Source organism: Adiantum capillus-veneris, chromosome 10, assembly GCF_014529385.1.
Source record: "Adiantum capillus-veneris isolate H3 chromosome 10, ASM1452938v2, whole genome shotgun sequence".
In the NCBI taxonomy this organism is placed as follows: Eukaryota; Viridiplantae; Streptophyta; class Polypodiopsida; order Polypodiales; family Pteridaceae; genus Adiantum; species Adiantum capillus-veneris.
In genome coordinates this window covers 17,084,598-17,106,960 of record NC_140940.1, presented here as the reverse complement: position 1 = coordinate 17,106,960, position 22,363 = coordinate 17,084,598, and the positions used below count along the sequence as shown (strand labels likewise).

Here is a 22,363-nt window from a genome sequence, read left to right as displayed (position 1 = left end):
CTACCCAGAACCACAATGCTTTGGGAGTGTAACACCCCTTTAATGGTATTTTGGAAACATTGTGGAAGGGATGGTAACCACCTTTATAAATGGCACAAATGTTTGGGTCTCTACTAAACATGTGAATGGTATGCCAAAAATAGTACCCATCTTCCTTAACATATCTGGCAACCAAAACTATGTGGTGAGCTTTGGAAAAGCAATTTTTATAGGTTATTTCTAAACCTAGCATTTGTCCTTGAAAGCAGTGAATGTTGAATCATTAAAGATTGCTTTCACAAGGGAGATAAATTTGCATTGATGAATCATTAAAGATTACTTTCACAAGGGAGATAAATTTGCATTGATTGATGAGGAGGGCAATGAGAATGGAGTTGACTAAATCCTTGACAATATGGAATTCAATAGCTTTCTTTTACCTCACCAACCAAACATCTATGTGCATACTTTTTCCTTTGGCCCTTCATTCTTGGTGCAGAATTATGATGAAATAAACTCCCTTTATCTTTCTGAAGATCCATTTGAACACATTTTGTGGAGAAAGAGATTACTGTAGCTGAATGAAGTTTTGGAAGGGAATTCCCTTGTACTTGAAATTTCCCTTTCAGCTACAAAATCGAACTTTAACGGAAAAGACATTCACAAAAAGACTAAGAAGAAACTTATAGTGAGAACCCTTTTGTATGAAAGACGAGATCTTATGATCTCTCTCGTATAGATAGACAATTTTTCCAAGAAGGAAGGCTGCTTCACAGAGTAAACCTCTTCACATGCGATCGCAAGTGTAGGGCTCTAACTAAGCCCCATCGTAGACATGGGCACACTTCACTTACAACCAACATAGAGTCCATCGCTTGCAACGTTTTCTCTACAATGCTCGAACCATGCGCGCGCGCGTGTGTGTGTGTGTGTGTGTGTGTGTGAGAGAGAGAGAGAGAGAGAGAGAGAGAGAGAGAGAGAGAGAGAGAGAGAGAGAGCTTCAACAACATTAATGCAAGTGCCGCTTAGTGCTCATACAAAACTCTTGCCCTGCCTTTCGGTCCACATCCCTCATCGAAAGGTGACATGCCATTGTCTCAATTATTCCGTTCACTCTGCTATCATGTCTACCAACGTCTCAATTGTTCCGTTCCTCTTCTTTCAAGAGAGAGAGAGAGAGCACATACTGGTTGAGAGAGAGAGAGAGAGAGAGAGAGAGAGAGAGAGAGAGAGAGAGAGTTTTCTAGATCTTTGATTCTCTCTCTATCATCAGGGACAAAAAGCCTAGGGAAGATTGAGTGTGCATCATAATATTGAGAGAGGGAGAGAGGCTTCGGCCGTTGGCAAATAGGGAGAGAGAGAACATGGACTGGTTGCACAGAGAGAGAGAGAGAGAGAGAGAGAGAGAGAGAGAGAGAGAGAGAGAGAGAGAGAGCTGCAAGACCACAAATGAAACAGTGGTTTGCGTAGTTATTGGGAGGGTGATGCATTGCAGGACGACTTCTGCAATGCAACTGGAGTGGCTTGTCCCTCTATTGTGAGGCGAGCGCAACATCCCTTCTAGATCCCTTGCAGGTGAGTGACAAACAAGTGTGAGTGGGAGCCCGCACTTTGAGAACAACCACATTGGTATGCCAAGCTGGAACATTAACTGCCCGTCTGGAAGAGCTAGAAGAGAGGTGGCTGCAAGCATCTGTAGCCACATGGATGTAAGATCTTCTGTTTTAATATAGTAAGTATTGACTTGTAGTATTTGTTGGCACTGCCTTTCGACAAAAAGGGAGGGTCTCTCATCTTCTTCGTTTCTCTCACTCTCTCTCTTTCGTCAGTCCGTGTGAAAGACAATGCCAACGTTGATCTCTAGACGCTTTGTTCTATTTTGTCATTAGAAAGGCAAAATGAAATTAGGCACTTCCATAACTTCCTACTTTCCATTGCCTGTCTTTTTGAACGAATAGGGAGCCTTCAAATCTTTACACTAACGTCATTGAGCCATAGACCCAGAATCCGTCACTTGGGGGCAAAGTGGGGCTACAACTTTGTAAATTGTGGCACATGACTCATGAGCAATGAGCATTGTAATTTGAGTTCAACGCAGTTGCATTGATGACACAATTGTGGGAGCGATTTCTGCCCAATGAGATGAAGAGGCCAGTGGGTTCTTCAGGACTCTAAGCACGTGGAACATATCCCTGTTCCGACAAAGAGAGAGAGTATGGTGTAGAAAGAGAAAATGTGAGGAAATGGAGAGAGTAGCCTATATGGAGGAAAAAAGGCCAGCCCAAAGCTACAACAGCACCGGAAACGGTGGAGCCCTCTCTCTCTCTCTCTCTCCTCTCTCTCTCTCGGGGACCGGGGTCTGGCTATGGCGAAATGCGAGCTTTGCTGATGAACCCAAGGCTTAAAATTGGTTGCCGCTTGTGGTGAATTGCCCCCGTTTTTGAAACACAGGCTTTCTTGTTTTCTGTGTAGTCGCCTTGAACGGCACGCTGTGGGTGTATTTTTCCGTTCTCGATCAGAGCACCAGGTAACACTTTTCTGGCTCTCTCTTTCTCTCTCTCTCTCTCTCTCTTTTTCCCTACGATCAAACCCTAGTTTCATTCTCTGTGTGTTTTTCTTTACTTTTATACCTGATTCTTGCCTTCCCGCCTTATTGAGCTCGACCCCCTGGCTCCCGCTCCCCATTTTGTTTTTTCTGCCTTTCATTGCGGTTAAGGCTTGATTTTGAGATTTTTAACTTCTGATCGCCAGAGACTTCTGCGGTTTCGCTGGATTCACAGGGTGTGCGTCATTTTTGGCGTTTGGCGATCTTGGGTCAGCCTTCGTTTTTTTTGGGCTCACCTTAACCCTTAGCACAAGCCACAGAGATGCCAAAGTGCTGAGAGCAGATTCTTCTCGAGGTTAAGAGGCATAACAATACCAACAAAACTGCTGAAAGAGACATAGAAGAAGAGAGTCAAACAACAAGTATGGAAAAAAACTACAGAAATAATTCTATTGCTCAAGAAGGATGCCCATCTTTGGATTTCACGCTGTTGGATCGACCTTCAAGCAGGCATGTGCCTTTTTCCAAACTTACGTCTTGCTTCTGCACACGGTTTGCACTGCAAGGTTAATGCTATTGCCTTGTTGTTGTCTAAACATTTGCATTATTTACTTGATCTTCAATCATCGGATGCAAGAGTTTAACGCTTTTTGTCATCACGCTTCCTCCATATGTTGTTTGAATGATGAGAGTATTTCACCACTTGACTACCACCATAGTAGTGTGAATAACCACATGTCTCGACTTGCACTTTGCAGCACCGTCTCAGCTCCAGGGTCTACTGCACCCTTGTTTCCAGGTATTTCATAATCCCCCCCCCCCCCCCCCCCCCCCCCCCCCCCCCCCCCCCCAACCCTCCCAAACACAACACCACACACACACACACACACACACACACACACACACACACTCACTTTAAACCTCCTCAACCAACTCTCCCCTCCCCGACCGGAAATACAAAGATTATATAATAACCAAAACCTTTTTTAAACTAAGGAAAACGCTATTGTATAAAACTCACTAAGTAATGAAATTGTGCAGGAGAGAATCCACTTTCATCATTTGATTTTGTTGATGGAGCTGGAGTAGAGTCTAATAATGACCGTTCTTTTCCTGGTCATAGGAGGTGTGTACAAGGTTTGTTCCAATGCAAGTGTTCCATTTAAATTGATGTGGACTAGCTCCCTTTGAACTCAGATCATACTCTCTTTTACCCAGCTACATGGCAGAAGCTGCAAACAACCCTTTGAGAAGGAATGTCTCAATGCAAGTTGGCCCTTTGCAAAGGCAAGGGCTTGGAGAACACTACTTTTTTGGACAGGATAATCAACAATTACATTCCAGGGTGGGCGGTGGGGAAGGCCATGTTCAGTCCCAGAGCATTTCACAGGGGGACCCTAACCCAGAGCAGTCGGGGCAAGGGAATATGCCCATGGAGTATTCACTCGTTGGAAAAGCTCAGAGCAGTCAGTTTACAATGCCAAGTGGAAACACAGGATCATTATTTTCATCCATACATGGTGTGCATCCTTCGGCAGGGGCTTATCTTGATGATAGGAGAAATCAAGTACCTTTTATGCAGCAATATCCAAGCGAATCACATAATACTTCATTGAAATTCAGCAATTTTTTGCCAGTGAACAGTGGTACACTAGAGCACCAGTCCAATGCGATTAATATTGCTAGTGCAAGCGGTCTGCATCATCAAGATCAATCTCGAAGGTATGCTTCTCAAAATATAGCTGGCAACGGTGCCAATGAGACTTTAAACATAACTTTTCCTACAAACCAGCTGCCAAATGGACCTACACCAGTTCCACCTGAAGCTCAACCCGTAGGGGCTACAAGAGGTTTTGGAATGACAGAATTGCAGTTATTACGGCAGCAGGCTCTGCAGTCTAAACAGCAGCAGGCATTGCAATTCAAGCAGCAGCAAGCACTGAGGTTGCAGCAGCAGGAGGCAATGAGGGTGCAGCAGGAGGAGGCAGCCAGGCAACAGCAGAAGATGCAACATGAGGCGGTGATGGCTCAAAAGCAGGAGGCATTCAGGATACAACGGCAGGAGGAAGCAATGAGGTTGCAACAGCAGGAGCTGATGCAATCACAACAGCAGGAGCTGATGCAATCACAACAGCAGGAGGTGTTTAGAATGCAACAGCAAGCATTCTATTTGCAACAGCAAGGGGCAGCAAGGACTGACGAACAGAATGCAGTGCTGTGGTCTCAAGATCAGGCTGGAAGGCTGTCCAAGCTGCATAATACAGTACCACTAGAACGGCAGCAAGCAATATGGTCCCAACAGCAGAAGGCAGTATGGGGCCAACAAGAGTCAGCTGAGCAGAGGGAAAATTTGCAGTCTCAGCAACAATGGGCTCGGTTAACGCAGCAGACACTGCCATCTCATCAGCAGGTTTCTTCATCTAATCAACACCAGGCATTGCAATCCCAAAAGGGACAAGCAGTGCCGCATCAACAACCGCACCTTTTCCAGAACCATCCACGGCTGTCAAGTTTCCAGCAGCAACATGCAATGCGCTTTCAGCAGCAGCAAGCCTTGCAGACCCAGCAGCAGCAGGCTCCTCAGTCTCAGCAGAAGCATGCTGCTTCCCTGGAGCACCTTACTTTGCAATCCCAACAAGAGTTGTTTGAACCTCCACGACAGGTTGTCTCTCAAGAAACATCTGTGGAGTTCCCAGGGACGTCGTACTCGGCTCTTTTGCATGGACCAGATACACCACCTCACACTCAATCTGGTGGGGGAACATTATTTCCTGACCTGGAAAGCAATGCTACAGCTTCCCCAACTGCAAATACCCAAACTGTAGTGTGGCCTACCTATGGCTCGTCTTCTTATCGAGGTTTGCCAAAGGAGTATTCAATGCGCCAGAACTCACTGGAGTCTCAAAATCTGCGACCTCTTTTGCATTGCTCTGATGATCATAACTTTGCACTAGCAGATGGTGAAGGAAGACAGAGTACCCAGTCAGCGTATCCGTTTGTTGGTTGTAGAGCAGCGTCACCTGTGAAGCCCTCCTTCGAATTCACTAAGCCAGCTGGTGCGAATGCTGAAGTGGGAGGTTTTGGATCCATAGGTTATTCCCCTTCTGATGCCAGGAGCAAACATCAAGTACCGGCAAATACCAGCCCTCCTCAGACCTCTGACTATTCTGGGCAACCTAATGGCTTGTTCAGTGGCCCAATTCAAACAGATCTCTTGTCACGGAATCAGCAGCATTTTCAAGGACTTCAATCGAGCCAGCAAAGAAGTTGGGAGCGTCTTGTACAGAAGCACGGTGTGTCCAAGCCAAACTTTCCTGAAGTTGTTCCATCTTTGTCTCAAGGCATTTCAACAATTGAGAAAAGTACTTTAGAGAGAGGGTTTCAGCAAAATTTCAGTAGCACTGGGACTATTAGGACGAGTCCTGGCCATAATTCTCAACATTTAAGAAGTGTAAATCCTAGTGGTTGTAAGCAGCATCAAGTTTTTACTTCTACTGTTGGGGAGGTAGCCAGAACTATTATGGATGAGGGAGGGCGCCAATTCCCTGATTCGCGTAATATAATAACTGACCAGCATGCTGGCTATCATTCACGCGATGATTCTGATTCCAATAATGATACTTACGGAAATAGAGTAGCACATCTACCAACTCCAATGGTCCGAATACCAGTTCACTCAGGTAGCCCTTCACATAGCATGTCGCAGGCCATGCTTAACATCAATCAAGGGACCCACTTGAACATGCAGGTTCCTCCAAAGACCATGGCAGTGAGTAACACATTGTCTAGTCAAGGAAACATTGTCTGGAAGGAGAATGACATGTTTAAACAGACATCGTCATATTTTTCAGAGCCAGCAGGTTATTCTCAAGGTTTCTGGAAGCAACACGCTTCTTTTCCGGAGTCAGTTAGTGGTCTTGACAGCTCCTGCGAGCCACCCAATCGGCATGTGAATGACAGCATATGGAAACAAAATTTCCAGTCTCACAAGTCAAATCTTGATACTCAGAACAATATCCAAGCAGCATCATTGACTTCCATGACTCATAGAGAGCGAGATAATGGAGCCCAACTAATGTATGAGAAACAGTTATTGGGGCATGGAGGTGTTTTCCAGCAAATGCACAACACTCTTGGCATAAATGAAGTAGGCAGTCAATCTGTTGCCAACCCTGTTGAAGCCTTCATCCAAGGCACAACCAGGCTTCAGGTATACACTGTTCACAACCTCCTCAAGTTTAAATTTATTGCACTACTAATGATAGAATTTATTCAGCGCATGAGATAATGCGTTTAATTCTTCTGGTGCAGGGATCCACAGTTGACAAGTGTAGACTGCCAGAGCTGCCAATGGATCCAAGTTCTTCCAGGAGTGTCTCATTAGCCCACCTTAGGCAAAGCCAACCTTCCAGCCCATTATCTCCACAGCATGTCAAGCTAGGACTTGGACCGGCCAATCTGCCCCAAAAGGTACAGCAGGTTTGTAATCTGAGTGCACCGACCTCCTCTCAGATAGATGGTTCATACCAAGAGAACCATGGGACTAGTTTTAACATGGAAGACAAGAAGTTCCTTGCTGGGACGCGGCAAGCTGGTTCTGGCAAGGAAACTCCAGCAGGAAATAGGATGGACACCAATCAGGGGATAACTGCTTCAGGAAATGGCTTGCTTTTGCAAAATAATGCAAGGCCATCATCAGCTCTTTCCAATTCATCATCGTTTTCCAGAGAATCAGCAGATTCTGAGGCTTTACCACCTGTTAACGTCACACGTGTTGTTGAAGGATCTGACTTTTCTCAAGGGACTACGAGTCTTACAGGACATGCTTTTCAGGGTGTTGGCACAAATGCTGGTTATTTTGAACAAGAATCCTCCTCAAATTCACATGGGAACTTGAAGCCTCCTGCTGACAATAACAAAAAGCCCCCTCACAGTGCTGGCAGTAGTAACCAAGGGACGTACTCAACTGGACCTCGACATGCAAACATGGATGCTGGAAGTTTGCGTGTACTGCAAAATCAACAAATTATTAACATGGCTCTGAAACAGTTGGGAAATAAAACACAAGTTGCAAATCTTGCAGGGTTGCTTACTACATTGAAGACATCTCTCTCAGAGCATTCAAAAAACTCAGCAGATCATGAAAAGCTGCTTTCTGGACCTGGGGAGTCTGGTCGTCTTCCATCTCTTAGCGCCCAAGAAGATGGGACCGCACCTTCATTAATGCAAAGCCGTCAGATGATGTGGAGGAAGCTCTCAGGGCCTGCTCTTGAGGCTTGTTCACCTGAATTTAAAGCTACAAGCCTGGACGCCTCAAATGAGTATAACCAGAATTGCAAGTTCAAGCAAGAGGAAGTAAGTGAGGCAACTACGGGCTTATGTTCAGATTTACAGAGACAAAGTAGAGAATCACTTTTGATAAATGGTAGTAAATCGCAATTGGGAGGACAGGCAGCCAGATTATCAGTTTTGAGAACCTTGAATTCCATCCCTTCACAAGTAGAATCTCAAATGAGGGATTCAAATGTACGATTGTCAACTTTTGGTGAAGATCAGTATCTACAGCAGCAGGGTTTGTTGCTTCACCAAGTTTCAAAAGAAGCAACAGCTGGTACTGCTCAGACTGCAAGATTGACCAACACTGCGGATGCTGTTGACAAACCAATTGAGGCACACTTGAAGCCCTTCAAGAGTACTTCAATTCAAGGATACCTTGGTAAAGCAGCTATAGGCCAAGGGGATGGTACATCTGTAGACACAGCAATGGAACTGGAGAAAGCTAAGCAACAAAAATCCTCTGCTTCAGAGTTTGCCAGCGAGAGGAGCCTGCAATCCGTTGTCACTTTACCTTCCAGACATAGGCAGCTGTCAAAACAGATTGCATTCAATGCTGTAATTGGCAGCCCATCCCCATGTACAGGTAAATCTCTTGATGTGCGATTGGCAAATGATGCTGAGCCATTGCATAATTCAAAACTGTCTTCAGACATTAGCAACCATCAAGCTTTGCATTCTCAGAAGCCAAAGCAAGAGAATTTCAGTGTTGAGAGTAGTTCACAAATTTATTTGGCTAGTCAATGTACTCAGCCTGCTGCACATCTTAATGAGTTGTCTAGTAAAGAGGAGGATAGAGAAGACTTCAAGGTCGAGGATTCTAGATCTGGGGTGAATGGTCATGTTGCTACATTAAATCGGTTACCCCCACGTCAAAGTTCTCCTTCCAAAAGGAGTTCGCCTGGCCCTTCACTTATTCACTCAAAGAAGAGGAAAAAACCAGTGCCCCTGCTTATTCCCTGGTACATTTCAGCAACTCAGCCAAGAGACAGTCTGCCCTCAACCAGGTCTGTGATTGACCTTTTTTTGTTTGTTGTGTGAGCTGCTTCGCTCTTAAGTTGTTTTGCAATCTTGGTTCTCATCATTCTCAAGTGTTTTGGCTTTCAGTGAGATGGAGTTAATGTGGGCCAACTCAGCAAATCGTCTTTCTGACAAGGTGTGTGATCACTTGCTGTAATTGGAGTAGCTTAGTTGAGTCAGTTGGTTCTGTTTAATGGAATATTGACAGTTTCTTTTCATCGATTGACTTGTCCTTCAAAGGATGATGGTGATGTTTGCAAAGATAATGCTTCAAGCAGTATGAAAGCAAGGCGAAGGCTGAGATCAACCACTCAATTAATGCAGCAGCTGATTCCACCTCTTCCTGCTGAGTTGATGCAGGGAAATACCCCAGTTGACAATGGATGTGCAACATTTAGTCTGGCAAAATTTGCTTTGGAAGATGCATGCAGGCTTGTGACAAACACCAGAAGAGAGGCCACTTCTGCACACGACCCAGAGAACAAAAACATGTAAACTTCATTTTTTGAAGAAGACTGCTAGCATGTGATCTTCCGTCTTGCGTTATTCTAAAAAAGTACTTTCTCCAGGTCATTGCGTGGACAAGGAAGAACATGGGGCGTGGCAAAGAGTGTTGCTGTAACAAGGTGTGTGGAAAGTTTCATGGAAAGGGCAAGAGGGCTGGAGAGCGAACTTGCAAGGTATGCATGTGCTTATTGTTGTTTCTGTGGAAACAAGTCTCTTTCTTATATGATTGAAATAATGTTAATACAGTTCGAATACCTGCGCTTACTTTAAGTTTGGAAATGTAGCAACATATTGCTGAAAGATGCCTTAGGAAAGAAAATACAATTTACTGGTTTTCACATTGAAATCCCTTGATGAGTATTTTATCCCGATCGTTCTCAATGTCTAAAGTCACATGCCCATCCTAGATCATTTCAAGTTTGCAATTATCATGGAGAGGGCAATAGGTCCTAGTGTTCTTTGAGTAAATTTTGGGGAAGGGAGGTGTGCTGGAGCGAGATATCAATGTATTTTCTCTTCTGTCCAAGAATGATCTGAAATAGTTAAGCAGGGTAGGGGTAGGCTTTTCACCCAGACACCATTATAATTTAGAACTAGCTCATCACTAATTGCAAAAAGTAGTGCCTGCAGTCTGTAGAGGACGCCCTCCTCTTCCAGTCTGTAGAGGACGGTGACTAATGGCACGAGGGACGGATACGCGATAGACTTGAATGCTTTGTAAGGAGATGATGCATGGGAGGATCATAAAAAGCTCATTCCAAAGTGATAGCCATGGATTCTTGTATAGCTCTTGGTGAATTACCCGTATCTACCACAAGACAAAGTGTTCCAAGAAATCTTACCTAAACTAAACATGCCAAGTGGGCATATGCTATAGTTATGTGTCACCACTGACTAGGAGGTGTATTTTTCTTGTTGCCTTCTTTAAATATGTACTACATATTTTTATTTATTTTATTTTTACTTGCTTTCTCCAAAACCCTTGAAACGGTGCAACTGGACATTACATGGCCGATGTGAAACAGTTGCAGCCAAACGGTTTCTCACATCGGGTATCTAGGTCGGTCAGTTTGGGATTGGTCGGGCCAGTAAACATTGAATTTTGATGAGTATGGAAGCTTGTGTGCTCCAAAATGGAATTTGGGCTACTTGACAAGTCATTAACAACTTTATAAGTTGGTGGGTATTAGGAAACTGAACCAGAAGGGGCAAACTGGACACATGATAGTGGGAGAGTAACTTGTAGGCCAACACACACTCCCAGTTGGGGGCACCCAAATATAAGAGAGGGCTGAGTATTTTAGTTTTTGTGAGTGGATTTTCAGGTTTGAAGCTTTAATGGTCACAAAATGGTGATGTGGCAGACAGAGTACAGACATGTTGACATGGCACGTTGTACGGATTCTCGTAATCGCGTAAATCACGTAGGTTGACGTGGGACATCGTACGGATTTTCTCTTTTTGCGTTGACATGCTGACGTGGCTTGCTGTACGAAGTTCGAAATTTACGCTGGCTGCTTTTGACAGATTTTAGAGCCAGCTGCTTTTGGGACTCATTGTTTTTGAATTTCACTGCTTGGGGGGGCTCTGCTTTTGGCCTCCCTTTGTAAGAATAAAAGAATCCCAAGGGCCCCACCTCTCAAAGTATCTGAACGCAGAGTCTGAGAGCTGAGGAACCGTGGGAGTTGTACTTTGCTCAAAGATTAATACAAAAAGAAATACCGAAAGGGGCGCCTGTCTTTGGGGCCAATCTCTCTTGGCATGGAACTATGTCGGGCCGTGTCGACTCGATTAAATTGTGATGTGTTTTTAGTGAATTTCTCTCTCGTGTCGCGACAGAATCTAGACTTGGGGTGTCCAAGTTTGTTACATTGGTATCAGAGCACGACTGATTTCTCTTCTATCGGGAAATCCGATCCTTCTCGCGGCACTTATGGATTTTGAAAAGAATCAAACGACTCCATTTGCCACCTCTAAAGTGGGAGGCAATACGGAAAATTCAAGCGGATTAGCGGAGAACGAGTATAGGCCACCTCGACCTCCGCAATATCAACTCATAGAGTCTTTCTTTAATACTAGCAAAACCGGGGAACAGTATGGTGAAACCGGCCCGTAGGGCGGTAGGCATTGGCTTTCACCCGAAATTCTTTACTTTAGACACACACACAGAGCACTTTGCAAAGGAGACCTGTAACGGGAATTAACACTTAATCACACACGGCTCGGAAGCTAGAATGCTCCGAGCAGACGCCGACAACCTGTAGGCCCCAAAATTGGCGCCCCTTTCGGTATTTCTTTATTCTTTAGGAGGGTAAAGTATAGAGAAGAGTCCTAGGAATCCTTTGACTATATCCCACTAGATACCGCATGTTTTGGCCAAATTTCGGCAGCATAACAGCCCCTAAACTTGTGCGAAACCAATTCCCCTGCTGGAACTCGCTTCTATTGGCGTATACCCTCTGATTCCTGCCCAAAAACAGTAAATTCAGCACGCTGTATTTACTGGTTTTTGCCCTGTTTTCAGCCCCAAACAGTCCCCTAACTGTCCTCTGCCGGTGGGGCACGATTCCCAAAGGTTCTAGCGTCCGTATGGCTGAAAAACAGTAAAATTACAGGGCATACACAGCGCTGATTTTGCACCTGTATGGTGAGTTTATGACCCTCACCAGTGCCTGCTTTGGAGTAGCAGCTAGCTACCCTTGTTCCTGCTCAAGGAGGCTCTTGCCTCAGCACAAAAGCATGAACCCACACAGCTATACATCAGTCAAATGAGGAGCCCTCTTGTGGGGCATCACATAACTGCACGTAGGGGAGGGAGAGAGCAATGTGTAGTGTGCAGGGCATCACTCCTAGCACCACACTGTACATGAGAGGGAAAGGAAGCACTCCATAGCTCTTAACCTGTGTGACAAAAGCCTCTCCCAGCTTAAAAATCAGTGCCTATTTTTCTGCAAGGGGAAAGTTCATGAAAAATCGACACTTTGCGCATTTACAAGCATTTGCCCGTTTCGGGTTCGCCGCTTAAAAATATCCTGACCGGTTGCCCAATTGACTTCGCGGTAGAGTTGTAAAATGTTCCCCTAGTCATACCGGAGGTAATGACGCGAACATATTTCATGACCTAAAATAGCAGTTCCCTAAATTTTAGGAGATGCTTCCGTTGGGCTCCCACTGGTCTTCTGACCATCTCTCCTCATTGGGACCGTATCCAAAAGTGCAATGTAGCCCAACTGTCGGATACTTTTTGTTGGTAGTCCCACCTTGGCTTTACGCCTTAATTGAGTTCACTTCCTAGTATCCACCAACTTGCTAAGTGCGACAGGGGGACCTATATGATCTTGCTCTGAGCCTAGACATCCTCTTACCATACGAATTCCAGTGCCAACCACTACCCATCTGTGGGTGAAACTACCGTTCACATTGGCCATGCAATGTCCGACCGTTTGCTACTTCAAGAAGAGGGTCTCAAAAACAAAACAAAACCCCTTGGAAAGAAACCAACAACTAAAGTTAGCAGTTGCCACGTCCTCGTGACATAGTTAACAGTTGCCACGTCCCCGTGACATACCCCCCTCTTGAAATCGCAAATGTCCTCGATTGCATACCATAAATACACGCCACTGATGATCTTGTGCTATTAACACTCTTTTATCATCGCATGTATCCGCAAGAAAGGTCATAACATATAGATACAAATGACTTAATGAGGCCTTCATACTTTTGTCATTTCCATCTATTACACTGAATTCATATGTACATTTGATGTACTAGCTCTATCATTACCCCTCCTTTGCACACGTTGGGTTGGGGCATAAGTAGGCTGTAACCCAAAGGCTTCAAGGTAAAGCTGCAATACATTTTGTGACTCTGACAGTTCATGCTCCTCCGTCCACTTTGCATCCATAGGCGGATAGTTCTTGAACTTCACCAAATAGCGTCTTGCAACTTGTCCTTTAACTTTTCTCCTTATGTGCCAAAACTTGCTCAAGTACTAGGATCTCATCAAGTTCCTCAACTTCTGGTTGATCCTCATCTGGCATATCTTCTGGCACATCACCCACAAAGGGTCTTAGAAGACTCACGTGAAACGCATTATGAATCTTCCATGCATCAGGCAATTTCAGCCTGTAAGCCACATCGCTGATCTTGTCAAGCACTTGAAAAGGCCCATAGTAACACATGCTGAGCTTAGGAAACAGCCGTTCCTTGCCCTTCATCTTCTTTAACCTTGCCTTTTCGAACCTTAACATAACCCAATCACCAGGTGATAGTAGCAATTCACGACGGTGACGATTAGCAACCTTTTTCTGTTTTGCCTGAGTCTTCTTTAATCTTTTTATACATCTTATCCATGTTCTCAACATATCGATCTGCCTCAAAGATCTTGTCCTTTGTATGCAAAATAGGAGGAACCTTTTTGCCGACTTCAACAATCTCAAAAGGTGATTTGCCAGTAGACGAATGCACCGTATTATTGTACGCATACTCAAGCATAGGCAAATACTGTTCCCACTTGCCCTTATTATCTGACACATAGCATTCAGCAGATCTAAGACAGTAGAATTAGCCTCTTCTGACTCTCCATCAGTTTGTGGATGAAACGAAGACGAGAACTTGAGCGTAGTACCCATGTTCTCAAACAATCCTCTCCAGAACAAATTGGTCATGCGAGGATCACGATCACTGATAATCGATTGTGGCATACCATGGTACTTAAACACATTGTACATGAACAAGCGTGCCATTTGATCAGATTTTATCTTCTTCCTGACAGGGATAAAATGGGCCTGCTTGCTGAATCTGCAGATAATGGTCCATATACCATCACTCCCTGTTGGCGTCCTTGGAAGATCAAAGATAAAGTCCATAGCAATGCTTTCCCATGGCTTATCCGGAATCGGCAGTGGTTGTAACAACCCTGGTGCCTTTTGCCTGTCAAACTTGACCTTTTGGCAAACTATGCATGCTCGCACAAAGGCATCCACATCTCTCCTCAAGGTAGGCCAATAGAAGAATGTCTCTACCGCTTTAACTATTGCATCAATGCCACGATGCCCTGCATACGGTGGGACATGACTCTCTTCCATGACCTTATGTCGCAGTGGCCTAGTGACACAAAGTCTGCCATGCATCATCATAAAACCATCTCTGAGGAGGTAGTGCTCGTGATGTTGCCCCTCTTGTAACTGTTCAAAGATCCTTGCAAAATCTTCATCAGCAGTATACTGTTCCTTCATGTCATCTAACTCATGATGATAAGGAATTGACACAGCTGAAATTTGTGGCTTTCTTGGTAACGCATCAGCCACAACATTCTTCTTGCCTTCCACATGCATAATCTGAAAGTGGAACATGGAAAGAATGTTTGCCCATCGCATATGCTTTTCGGATAACATTGGCTGTGTCAAGAAGTATCGCAAGGTCTGATGATCTGTTTGGACAACAAAATCAGCACCTAAGAGGTAGTGCTTCCAGCTAGAAAGCGCATGAATCACGGCCAAGAGCTCTTTCTCATAGACTTGCATAGTCCTCTCTGGCCCTTGCAAAATTCGGCTTTCATAGGTTACTACCTGTCCATCTTGCATTAGCACTGCTCCGATGCTACTGCCACACGCGTCACACTGGACCACAAATGACTTCTTGAGATTTGGCAAAACAATAACTGGATCTGAAGTCAACTTTTCCTTTAAGAGATTAAAAGCTGAAATCTCTTTTTGGGTCCATCTGAAAGTGAACTTATTCTTGATGGTATTCTTATTCAACGCACGGTAATCAATACACATGCGCCATGAGCCATCCTTCTTCTGCACTAGGAGCAATGGGGAGCAAAAGGGTGAAGAACTAGGCTGAATCAGCCCCTTCTCTCATAACTCCTCAACCTGGCCCATAATCTCTTTCTGCTGTGTCGCACTAACCCTGTAGGGAGGTCTATTTGGTGGGCTACACCCTGGCACCAAATCTATCCGATGGTCCTCAGGTCTCTCTGGCGGCAATTGCGACGGTAATGAATCAGAAAAACAGTCACTAAACTTTTGCAAAAATGCTGACCTTTCTTTATCTAACACGGATAAATTTGACTGATCACTATCTGAGACATCACGTGCAAAAATCAAGTACACAGAAAGATGATTCTTTATTACAGAAGTGATAGCAGAAGCAGATACAATAAGGACTGACTCTCCTTTAAGCTTTACATCCAAGATGTGAGTTTTGCCCCTATGCTGTACAGTGATCTTTTTGTTGTAGGCATCCAAGACTCCATGCACTCGGAACATCCACGGGACCCCCAACAAGGCGTCACAACCTGGATCAAAGAAGGCGTCACAACTTGGAACCATGAAACCGGCCCGTAGGGCGGTAGGCGTTGGCTTTCACTCGAAATTCTTTACTTTAGACACACACACAGAGCACTTTGCAAAGGAGACCTGTAACGGGAATTAACACTTAATCACACACACGGCTCGGAAGCTAGAATGCTCCGAGCAGACGTCGACAACCTATAGGCCCCAAAATTGGCGCCCCTTTCGGTATTTCTTTATTCTTTAGGAGGGTAAAGTGCAAAGAAGAGTCTTGGGAATCCTTTGACCGTATCCCACTAGATACCGCCTGTTTTGGCCAAATTTCGGCAGCATAACAGCCCCTAAACTTGCGCGAAACCAATTCCCCTGTTGGAACTCGCTTCTACTGGCGTAGACCCTTTGATTCCTGCCCAAAAACAGTAAATTCAGCACCCTGTATTTACTGGTTTTTGCCCTGTTTTCAGCCCCAAACAGTCCCCTAACTGTCCTCTGCCAGTGGGGCACGATTCCCAAAGGTTCTAGCGTCCGTATGGCTGAAAAACAGTAAAATTACAGCGCATACACAGCGCTGATTTTGCACCTGTATGGTGAGGTTATGACCCTCACCAGTGCCTGCTTTGGAGTAGCAGCTAGCTACCCCTGTTCCGGCTCAAGGAGGCTCTTGCCTCAGCACAAAAGCATGAACCCACACAGCTATACATCAGTCAAATGAGGAGCCCTCTTGTGGGGCATCACATAACTGCACGTAGGGGAGAGAGAGAGCAGTGTGTAGTGTGTAGGGCATCACTCCTAGCACCACACTGTACATGAGAGGGAAAGGAAGCACTCCATAGCTCTTAACCTGTGACAAAAGTTGAAATGAGGCCTCTCCCAGCTTAAAAATTAGCGTCCATTTTTTTGCAAGGGGAAAGTTCATGAAAAATCGACACTTGGCGCATTTACAAGCATTTGTCCGTTTCGGGCTCGCCGCTTAAAAATATCCTGACCAGTTGCCCAGTTGACTTCGCGGCAGAGTTGTAAAATGTTCCCCGAGTCATACCGGAGGTAATGACCGGAACATATTTCACGGCCCAAAATAGCAGTTCCCTAAATTTTAGGAGATGCTTCCGTTGGGCTCCCACTGGTCTTCTGACCATCTATCCTCATTGGGACCGCATCCAAAAGTGCAATGTGGCCCAACTGTCGGATACTTTTTGTTGGTAGTCCCACCTTGTCTTTACGCCTTAATTGAGTTCACTTCCTAGTATCCACCAACTTGCTAAGTGCGACGGGGGGACCTATATGATCTTGCTGTGAGCCTAGACATCCTCTTACTATACGAATTCCAGTGCCAACCACTACCCATCTGCGGGTGAAACTACTGTTCACATTGGCCATGCAATGTCTGACCGTTTGCTACTTCAAGAAGAGGGTCTCAAAAACAAAACAAAACCCCTTGGAAAGAAACCAACAACTAAAGTTAGCAGTTGCCACGTCCTCGTGACATAGTTAACAGTTGCCACGTCCCCGTGATAGTAAGGTGATGTGCTAGGTTGGATGAGACCCTTTCTAGAAGTTCTTTTACTTTATTCATTATTTCTTCATTCTGTGCTCGGCTAACTCGATAGGGTGGCCGGTTCGGTGTTGTACTTCTAGGAATCACATCAATCGTATGGTCTTCAGGACGAGGTGGAGGTAACTGGCGTGGTAGGCCTTCAGAGAAACAATCAGCATGTGTGTGCAGAAATTCATGTCTTTTCTTATCCAATTCAGACAAAGTGGTTCGTTGTTCATAATTTAATTCTTTCAAGTAGATCGAGTAAACAAAAAGATTGGATTTCTAAATTTGGAAATGGTTGAAGCCGATACAATAGGGACGGATTCGCCCTTCAATTTTACATCAAGCACAATTTTCCTGCCCTTCTCATTCGTCACAATCGCTTTCTTAGCCCGATAGTGAACCACGATGTTGTTCTTGTGGTACCAAAGGATTCGTAGAAGGACGTCACACCCTTTCAAAGGCATGATGTAAAAGTCCTCGTGCCCTAAATACCTCCAACAATGCCAACAAAGTTTCCCAATGACAGGTGTAATGGAAACATCCTGTCCAGGCACCGCTAGAACTGTCTCCGTCTGTGGCCCCATTCTGTCAGGCGTAATTTCAAGTCGAGCCGCCAATTGAAGTGAATGAAGTTGGCCTTGACTCCTCCGTTTAAGAAGATGAGGGCTTCTTGATCTCGTACTTTGCTCTATGTGCGGCAAAGTTCTGTGCTTTCATCCATTTGCTTTGGGTCGGTCCCCATACAATCTGATACCAGTCTTGCTTTCATCTTTCTTTTTCTGCCACGTTCTTGAGTTGCTCTTGAACTCTCTGTCTTGTCTTCTGATTGTCCCCGTTGTGCCTTTTTAGGGCACCTTGCAGAGATGTGTCCTTATTCATCGCAATCAAAACACTTCCCCTCTTTGAGGTAGTCTAATCTTTGTTCCTCAGTCAAGGGTCGTGCCTTCTCCTTTTTTTGAAACTTCCTTTTTCTGTCTGGTCCTTGGTGTCGAAACTTGATTAGTGGGGTAAGTCAGGTTACCCGAATGCATAGCAAATCCCTATTTAGCATGTCCCATCAATTGTTGTATGGACTCGGACTTCTATCCGATAGTAATCTCGGACCTCTTTGGGAAGTCCACAACAAAACCGCTCGATTTGCTGCTTAAAAGCAACTTTCTTAAAAGAAGAGGCAGATAGAAAAGCATTCCAAAATTTCTCACAATAAGCATCCAAAGTGTCAACCTTGGTCATGCGAAGATGGTTCCAAGCGGTAATCACATCTCGTTCGTACTCCTGAGTCAGCCAAGAGGAAATAAAGAGCCGTTTAAATCTTGACCACTTGGTAGGGGTTTCATAAAAGAAGAGTGGGGATATCTGCTAGCCGTTGGTGGCTCTTTAGGAGATACATATGTGTGGTTGGTTCCAGTCGTCGTGGATACTCTATATCATTATCTACTTTGTATGGTCAAGCGTCTTGAGTTTGGCGTCTTGAGTTCATGCACTGCACGTCTGCACACCCTTGCACATTTGAGCCTCGACATCCCCATTGTACCTGTGAGTTCTGGGGAGTTGTGTGCTGCCATACATTGTTTTCAGTGTTTCTATGTTGTTGGAGTGATATTTCACGGCCATTGCACTGAGGAGCACCCACTGTCGAGAGCACGACACATCATCTCCGCTACAGGTGCTCATTTTTGGCACGCTCGGTGGGACCGCAACTGAAGTCTCACTTCATTGAGCCTAAGGTCGAGGAGCTAGCCAGTTTAAGCTCTCGCTTGTGTTGGTTTGCTAGTCTCGATTGCTCTGGTAAGCTTGGTCTAGTCCAGCTTAGTCTAGACCGGTTGGTCTAGTCTCTCGTCTTGGTCTAGTTCTCTCTTGTTCAGGTCTAGCTAGGTGGTCTAGTCACTCGCCCTGGTCTAGTGGAGTTAGGACCAATGTTGAGTAAGCTGAAGGTCTAGTGCCCAAAGCTTGGGTGGAATTTTGCTTACTGCATGACACATACAAGGCAACCAAAAGAGCGACAAAGTCCACTAATGAGTCCTCTGAAGTACTACCATCGAAAGCACCAACCCTTTGTGCCGAGTCGAAGTCCACAAGCCCCGTTACCCCTACCTTCCTCCGCGGCTACCTCCACTACCTCAACCAGTTCTTCCCCTCCCAAGTCACCTTCCCCAGTATAGTTCTCACCCATTGTGTTACAGCAACCTCGTGAGCAACAGGATTAGGAGTAGATAGCCATGAAGGAGCTGACAAGTGTTCTGGCTAAGGTGAACATCAAGTTCCCGACTTTCAAAGGTCTTTCCACAGAGGATAATGACGACCATGCTAGGAGATTTGTATCCCTCTGCAGGGGTCTTGATCTCAACAAAGAAGACGCCTACCTGACACTCTTCCCATCAACCTTGGATGGCTTAGCAGATAAATGGTACAATTAATCTGCAGGGAACCATTTTACGACTTGGGCCATATTACAAAAGCAGTTTTGTGAAGCTTTTAGACTAGGGGACTTTCAAGAGAAGGTTCTAGATGAGTTGGCCGACTTGACTTTTGCAAATCTTATGATCAAAACCAAGTCTTTGGTCGCTAAGCTTCCGTAGCAACCAAGTGAATTTATGGTTAAGAAGTGGGTGGAGAAGGCTCTTCCCAAAACTTCTCAGCAAAAACTCTAAGAGAGTCTCCGACCTGACGCCAATCTGGAGGAGTTTGTCGCGGTTGCTACGAGGATATAAGGAGCTAGGAAGCTGTTCATCGACTCCCCTTAGGTAGAGACCACCTCAGTCTTTTTGGAAAGTCCTTCTAATCCTACTTCTTTACGCAGGGAACTCGAAGCCCTGAAGTTACAAGGAGCTCTTCAAGAGGATAGATCATTCTCTCTTTCACAGGAGAAGCCTCCACATCAAGAAGCTTTGGACCAGATCAAGCTGGAGCTAGAGGAGCTCAAGGCTCATCAAGAGTCTAAGGCTATGGTCTGGTGTAACTATTGCCGTCCTTGGGGGCATCCTCTCTAGGAATGCTCGCTTTGAACTTACTCTCACTTCTGTGAGAAGTCCAACCATGATGACAAGGAGTGCTACTAACTGAAGAGACCGTGGCAATTACCTCCTCGTTTGTCCAATCGCCCCATTTTATGCTACAGGTGTGGGGAATATGGACATTACAAAAGCAAGTGTCCCCTTCCCGAAGGGTCTCCGCCTTGCTGTCATTGCCCCGAGGCTAAGGATCACTACAATATAGATTGTCCCAAGCAACGGGTGTAAGGTGCAACGGAATGAATGTTGTATTTTCTCAAGATTAGTGATCTTTACTGCTCAAGGTTCCTTTTAGTTCTTAGGGAAAGAGAGAGATGTCCGTCTTATGGAGAATGCTATGATCATGAACAAAGTGAGTGCATATTGTGCGTGCAAGTGAATGAGACTGAGAGAAGGAGAGAGAAGAGATATGACACCGAGAGGTTGTAAAACCCTCCTCCGAAGGCCCCACTCTCGTCGGCGAGAGTGGTCTACTTTGATTGCACAAAGGTGTACAATGCGTATGCAATGGACTGATGCAATGGGACTATGCCGATGACGACAACGGTGACGACGACGACGACTTGATGGTTGAAATCTGAGATCTTCTAATCGCTGAATTTCGGGATTGTTTCGATGGCTGAAAATGACTGTTTTGGCTGCGTTTTTATGGCTGGAAATGGGGGGAACATTTGCAACCAATTTGGGATGTATCTGCTACCTTGCTAAAGGCTGAAAATGCTGTGTATCTGCGACAGGTTGGGGCTGAACGTCAAAACGCTGCAGCAATGCAAAAACGCCGGCAAAAACGCTAGCTTGGCTGAAATTGCTGACGTCAAAACGCTGATTCTGTTGATGCTTTGCAATCCCAAAAACGTTGGGCTTTGGGGGCTGCCTGAAGGGGGAACAAACGCCAGAAAGGGGGGGCTTGATGGCGATGGCTGATGTGGGGAAAACGCTGAGGATGGGCACTTGCCCGGCGAGGATGGGGATCCAAAACGCTGGGGGTGCTTGGGGGTACTGTTGAGAAGTTGCCTGTTGAGCGGGAAGCTCCTGTTGCCTCTTCTGCCATTTAGTGTTAACTTGGGTTTGCTTATACAGTAACTTAGCAAAATTGCCCTACCTACTTTTGTTGGAAAGTCACTTAAAAATAATAAGTGAAAATACCAATAAATAGGAAAATAGGCTAAATGTACTAGAAAATTCCCCTAACTGATGCTAATGGATTCTGATGGGAATTCCGATGATCATGCTGTGTGCAACCGGAGGATATGCATCTATGCTAAGTGACTGGGCATGCACGGTCTACGAATAGACTCACAAAAGTGCCGGATCACTACCAATCTAGACTTGAATGGACTGACGGAACCTTGCTGTGGTGTAGCTTGTCCACGGACACCAAGGCTCGAGAGCCAAAATCGCTTCTTCGGGATCTATCGAATCTTCTTGTGGAGGATCTGTGGACCTCGACTCGAAAGCCAAGATCGATTCTTCGTGATTGATCGAATCTACAACGAGGTTAGCTTCGCTAGAAAAAGCATCAACTAACACATCATCCTTGTGAACAATCACATCTTCTTCATGCAACTCATCATGCTTGTGAGAAATCACATCTTGATCATGCAAATCATCATGCTTGTGAGAAATCACATCTTGATCATGCAAATCATCATGCTTGTCATTGTCATCCAAATCATTATGTAAATCATTGGCATCCAAATCATCATGCAAGTCATTGTCAATCAAATCATCATCATGCTTCACACAATCATGCAAATCTTGTGTGTCATGCTTTGGAGAAGAAGAGACTGAGAGAGTCTCCTTTCCCCAAATCTCTTGCATCTGTGCCTGAACTTGAGAATAGAGTCGCCAAAACTCTTTGTTGTGGTGGTTGCTCTTTTCTTTGAGGGCTTTTTTCTGGCGATCAAATTCTGCTTGTCTTGCTTTGTTCTCTCGCGCTATGGCTGCCATTCTTTCTTGGTACTTACGCTCGATGGCTGCCATGTCTTCTTCGTAGGCTTTTCTTTTTGCTTCTCTTTCTTGGTCCAACTCCTCCATAGGAGTTCGTGCAATCTTTGTCGTAGATAGGGAAGGGTCGGAAAAACCTCCTCATGGGGAAAATTCTTCTTCGCCTCTCTCATGCTCATCA

At 45.1% G+C, this 22,363-nt stretch overlaps 1 protein-coding gene across 3 annotated transcripts in view; it reads left to right on the top strand.

Annotated features, from left to right (window-relative positions):
* The first annotated feature begins 2,155 nt into the window (after window positions 1-2,155).
* Window positions 2,156-22,363, top strand: part of LOC147448504 (uncharacterized) — an 87,817-nt gene continuing 67,609 nt past the window's right edge. The window contains exons 1-9 of one of the 3 annotated variants that reach the window (XM_086521085.1): window positions 2,156-2,506; window positions 2,760-3,034; window positions 3,283-3,323; window positions 3,566-3,650; window positions 3,743-6,734; window positions 6,836-8,865; window positions 8,966-9,014; window positions 9,119-9,369; window positions 9,448-9,558. In XM_086521085.1, coding sequence (XP_086377211.1) covers window positions 2,949-3,034; window positions 3,283-3,323; window positions 3,566-3,650; window positions 3,743-6,734; window positions 6,836-8,865; window positions 8,966-9,014; window positions 9,119-9,369; window positions 9,448-9,558 — 5,645 coding nt within the window. In that variant the 5' untranslated portion in view covers window positions 2,156-2,506; window positions 2,760-2,948. Of the gene's footprint in view, window positions 2,507-2,730; window positions 3,035-3,282; window positions 3,324-3,565; window positions 3,662-3,742; window positions 6,735-6,835; window positions 8,866-8,965; window positions 9,015-9,118; window positions 9,370-9,447; window positions 9,559-22,363 lie in introns of those variants that run through there. The other 2 variants (XM_086521084.1, XM_086521086.1) reach the window with 2 other exon arrangements.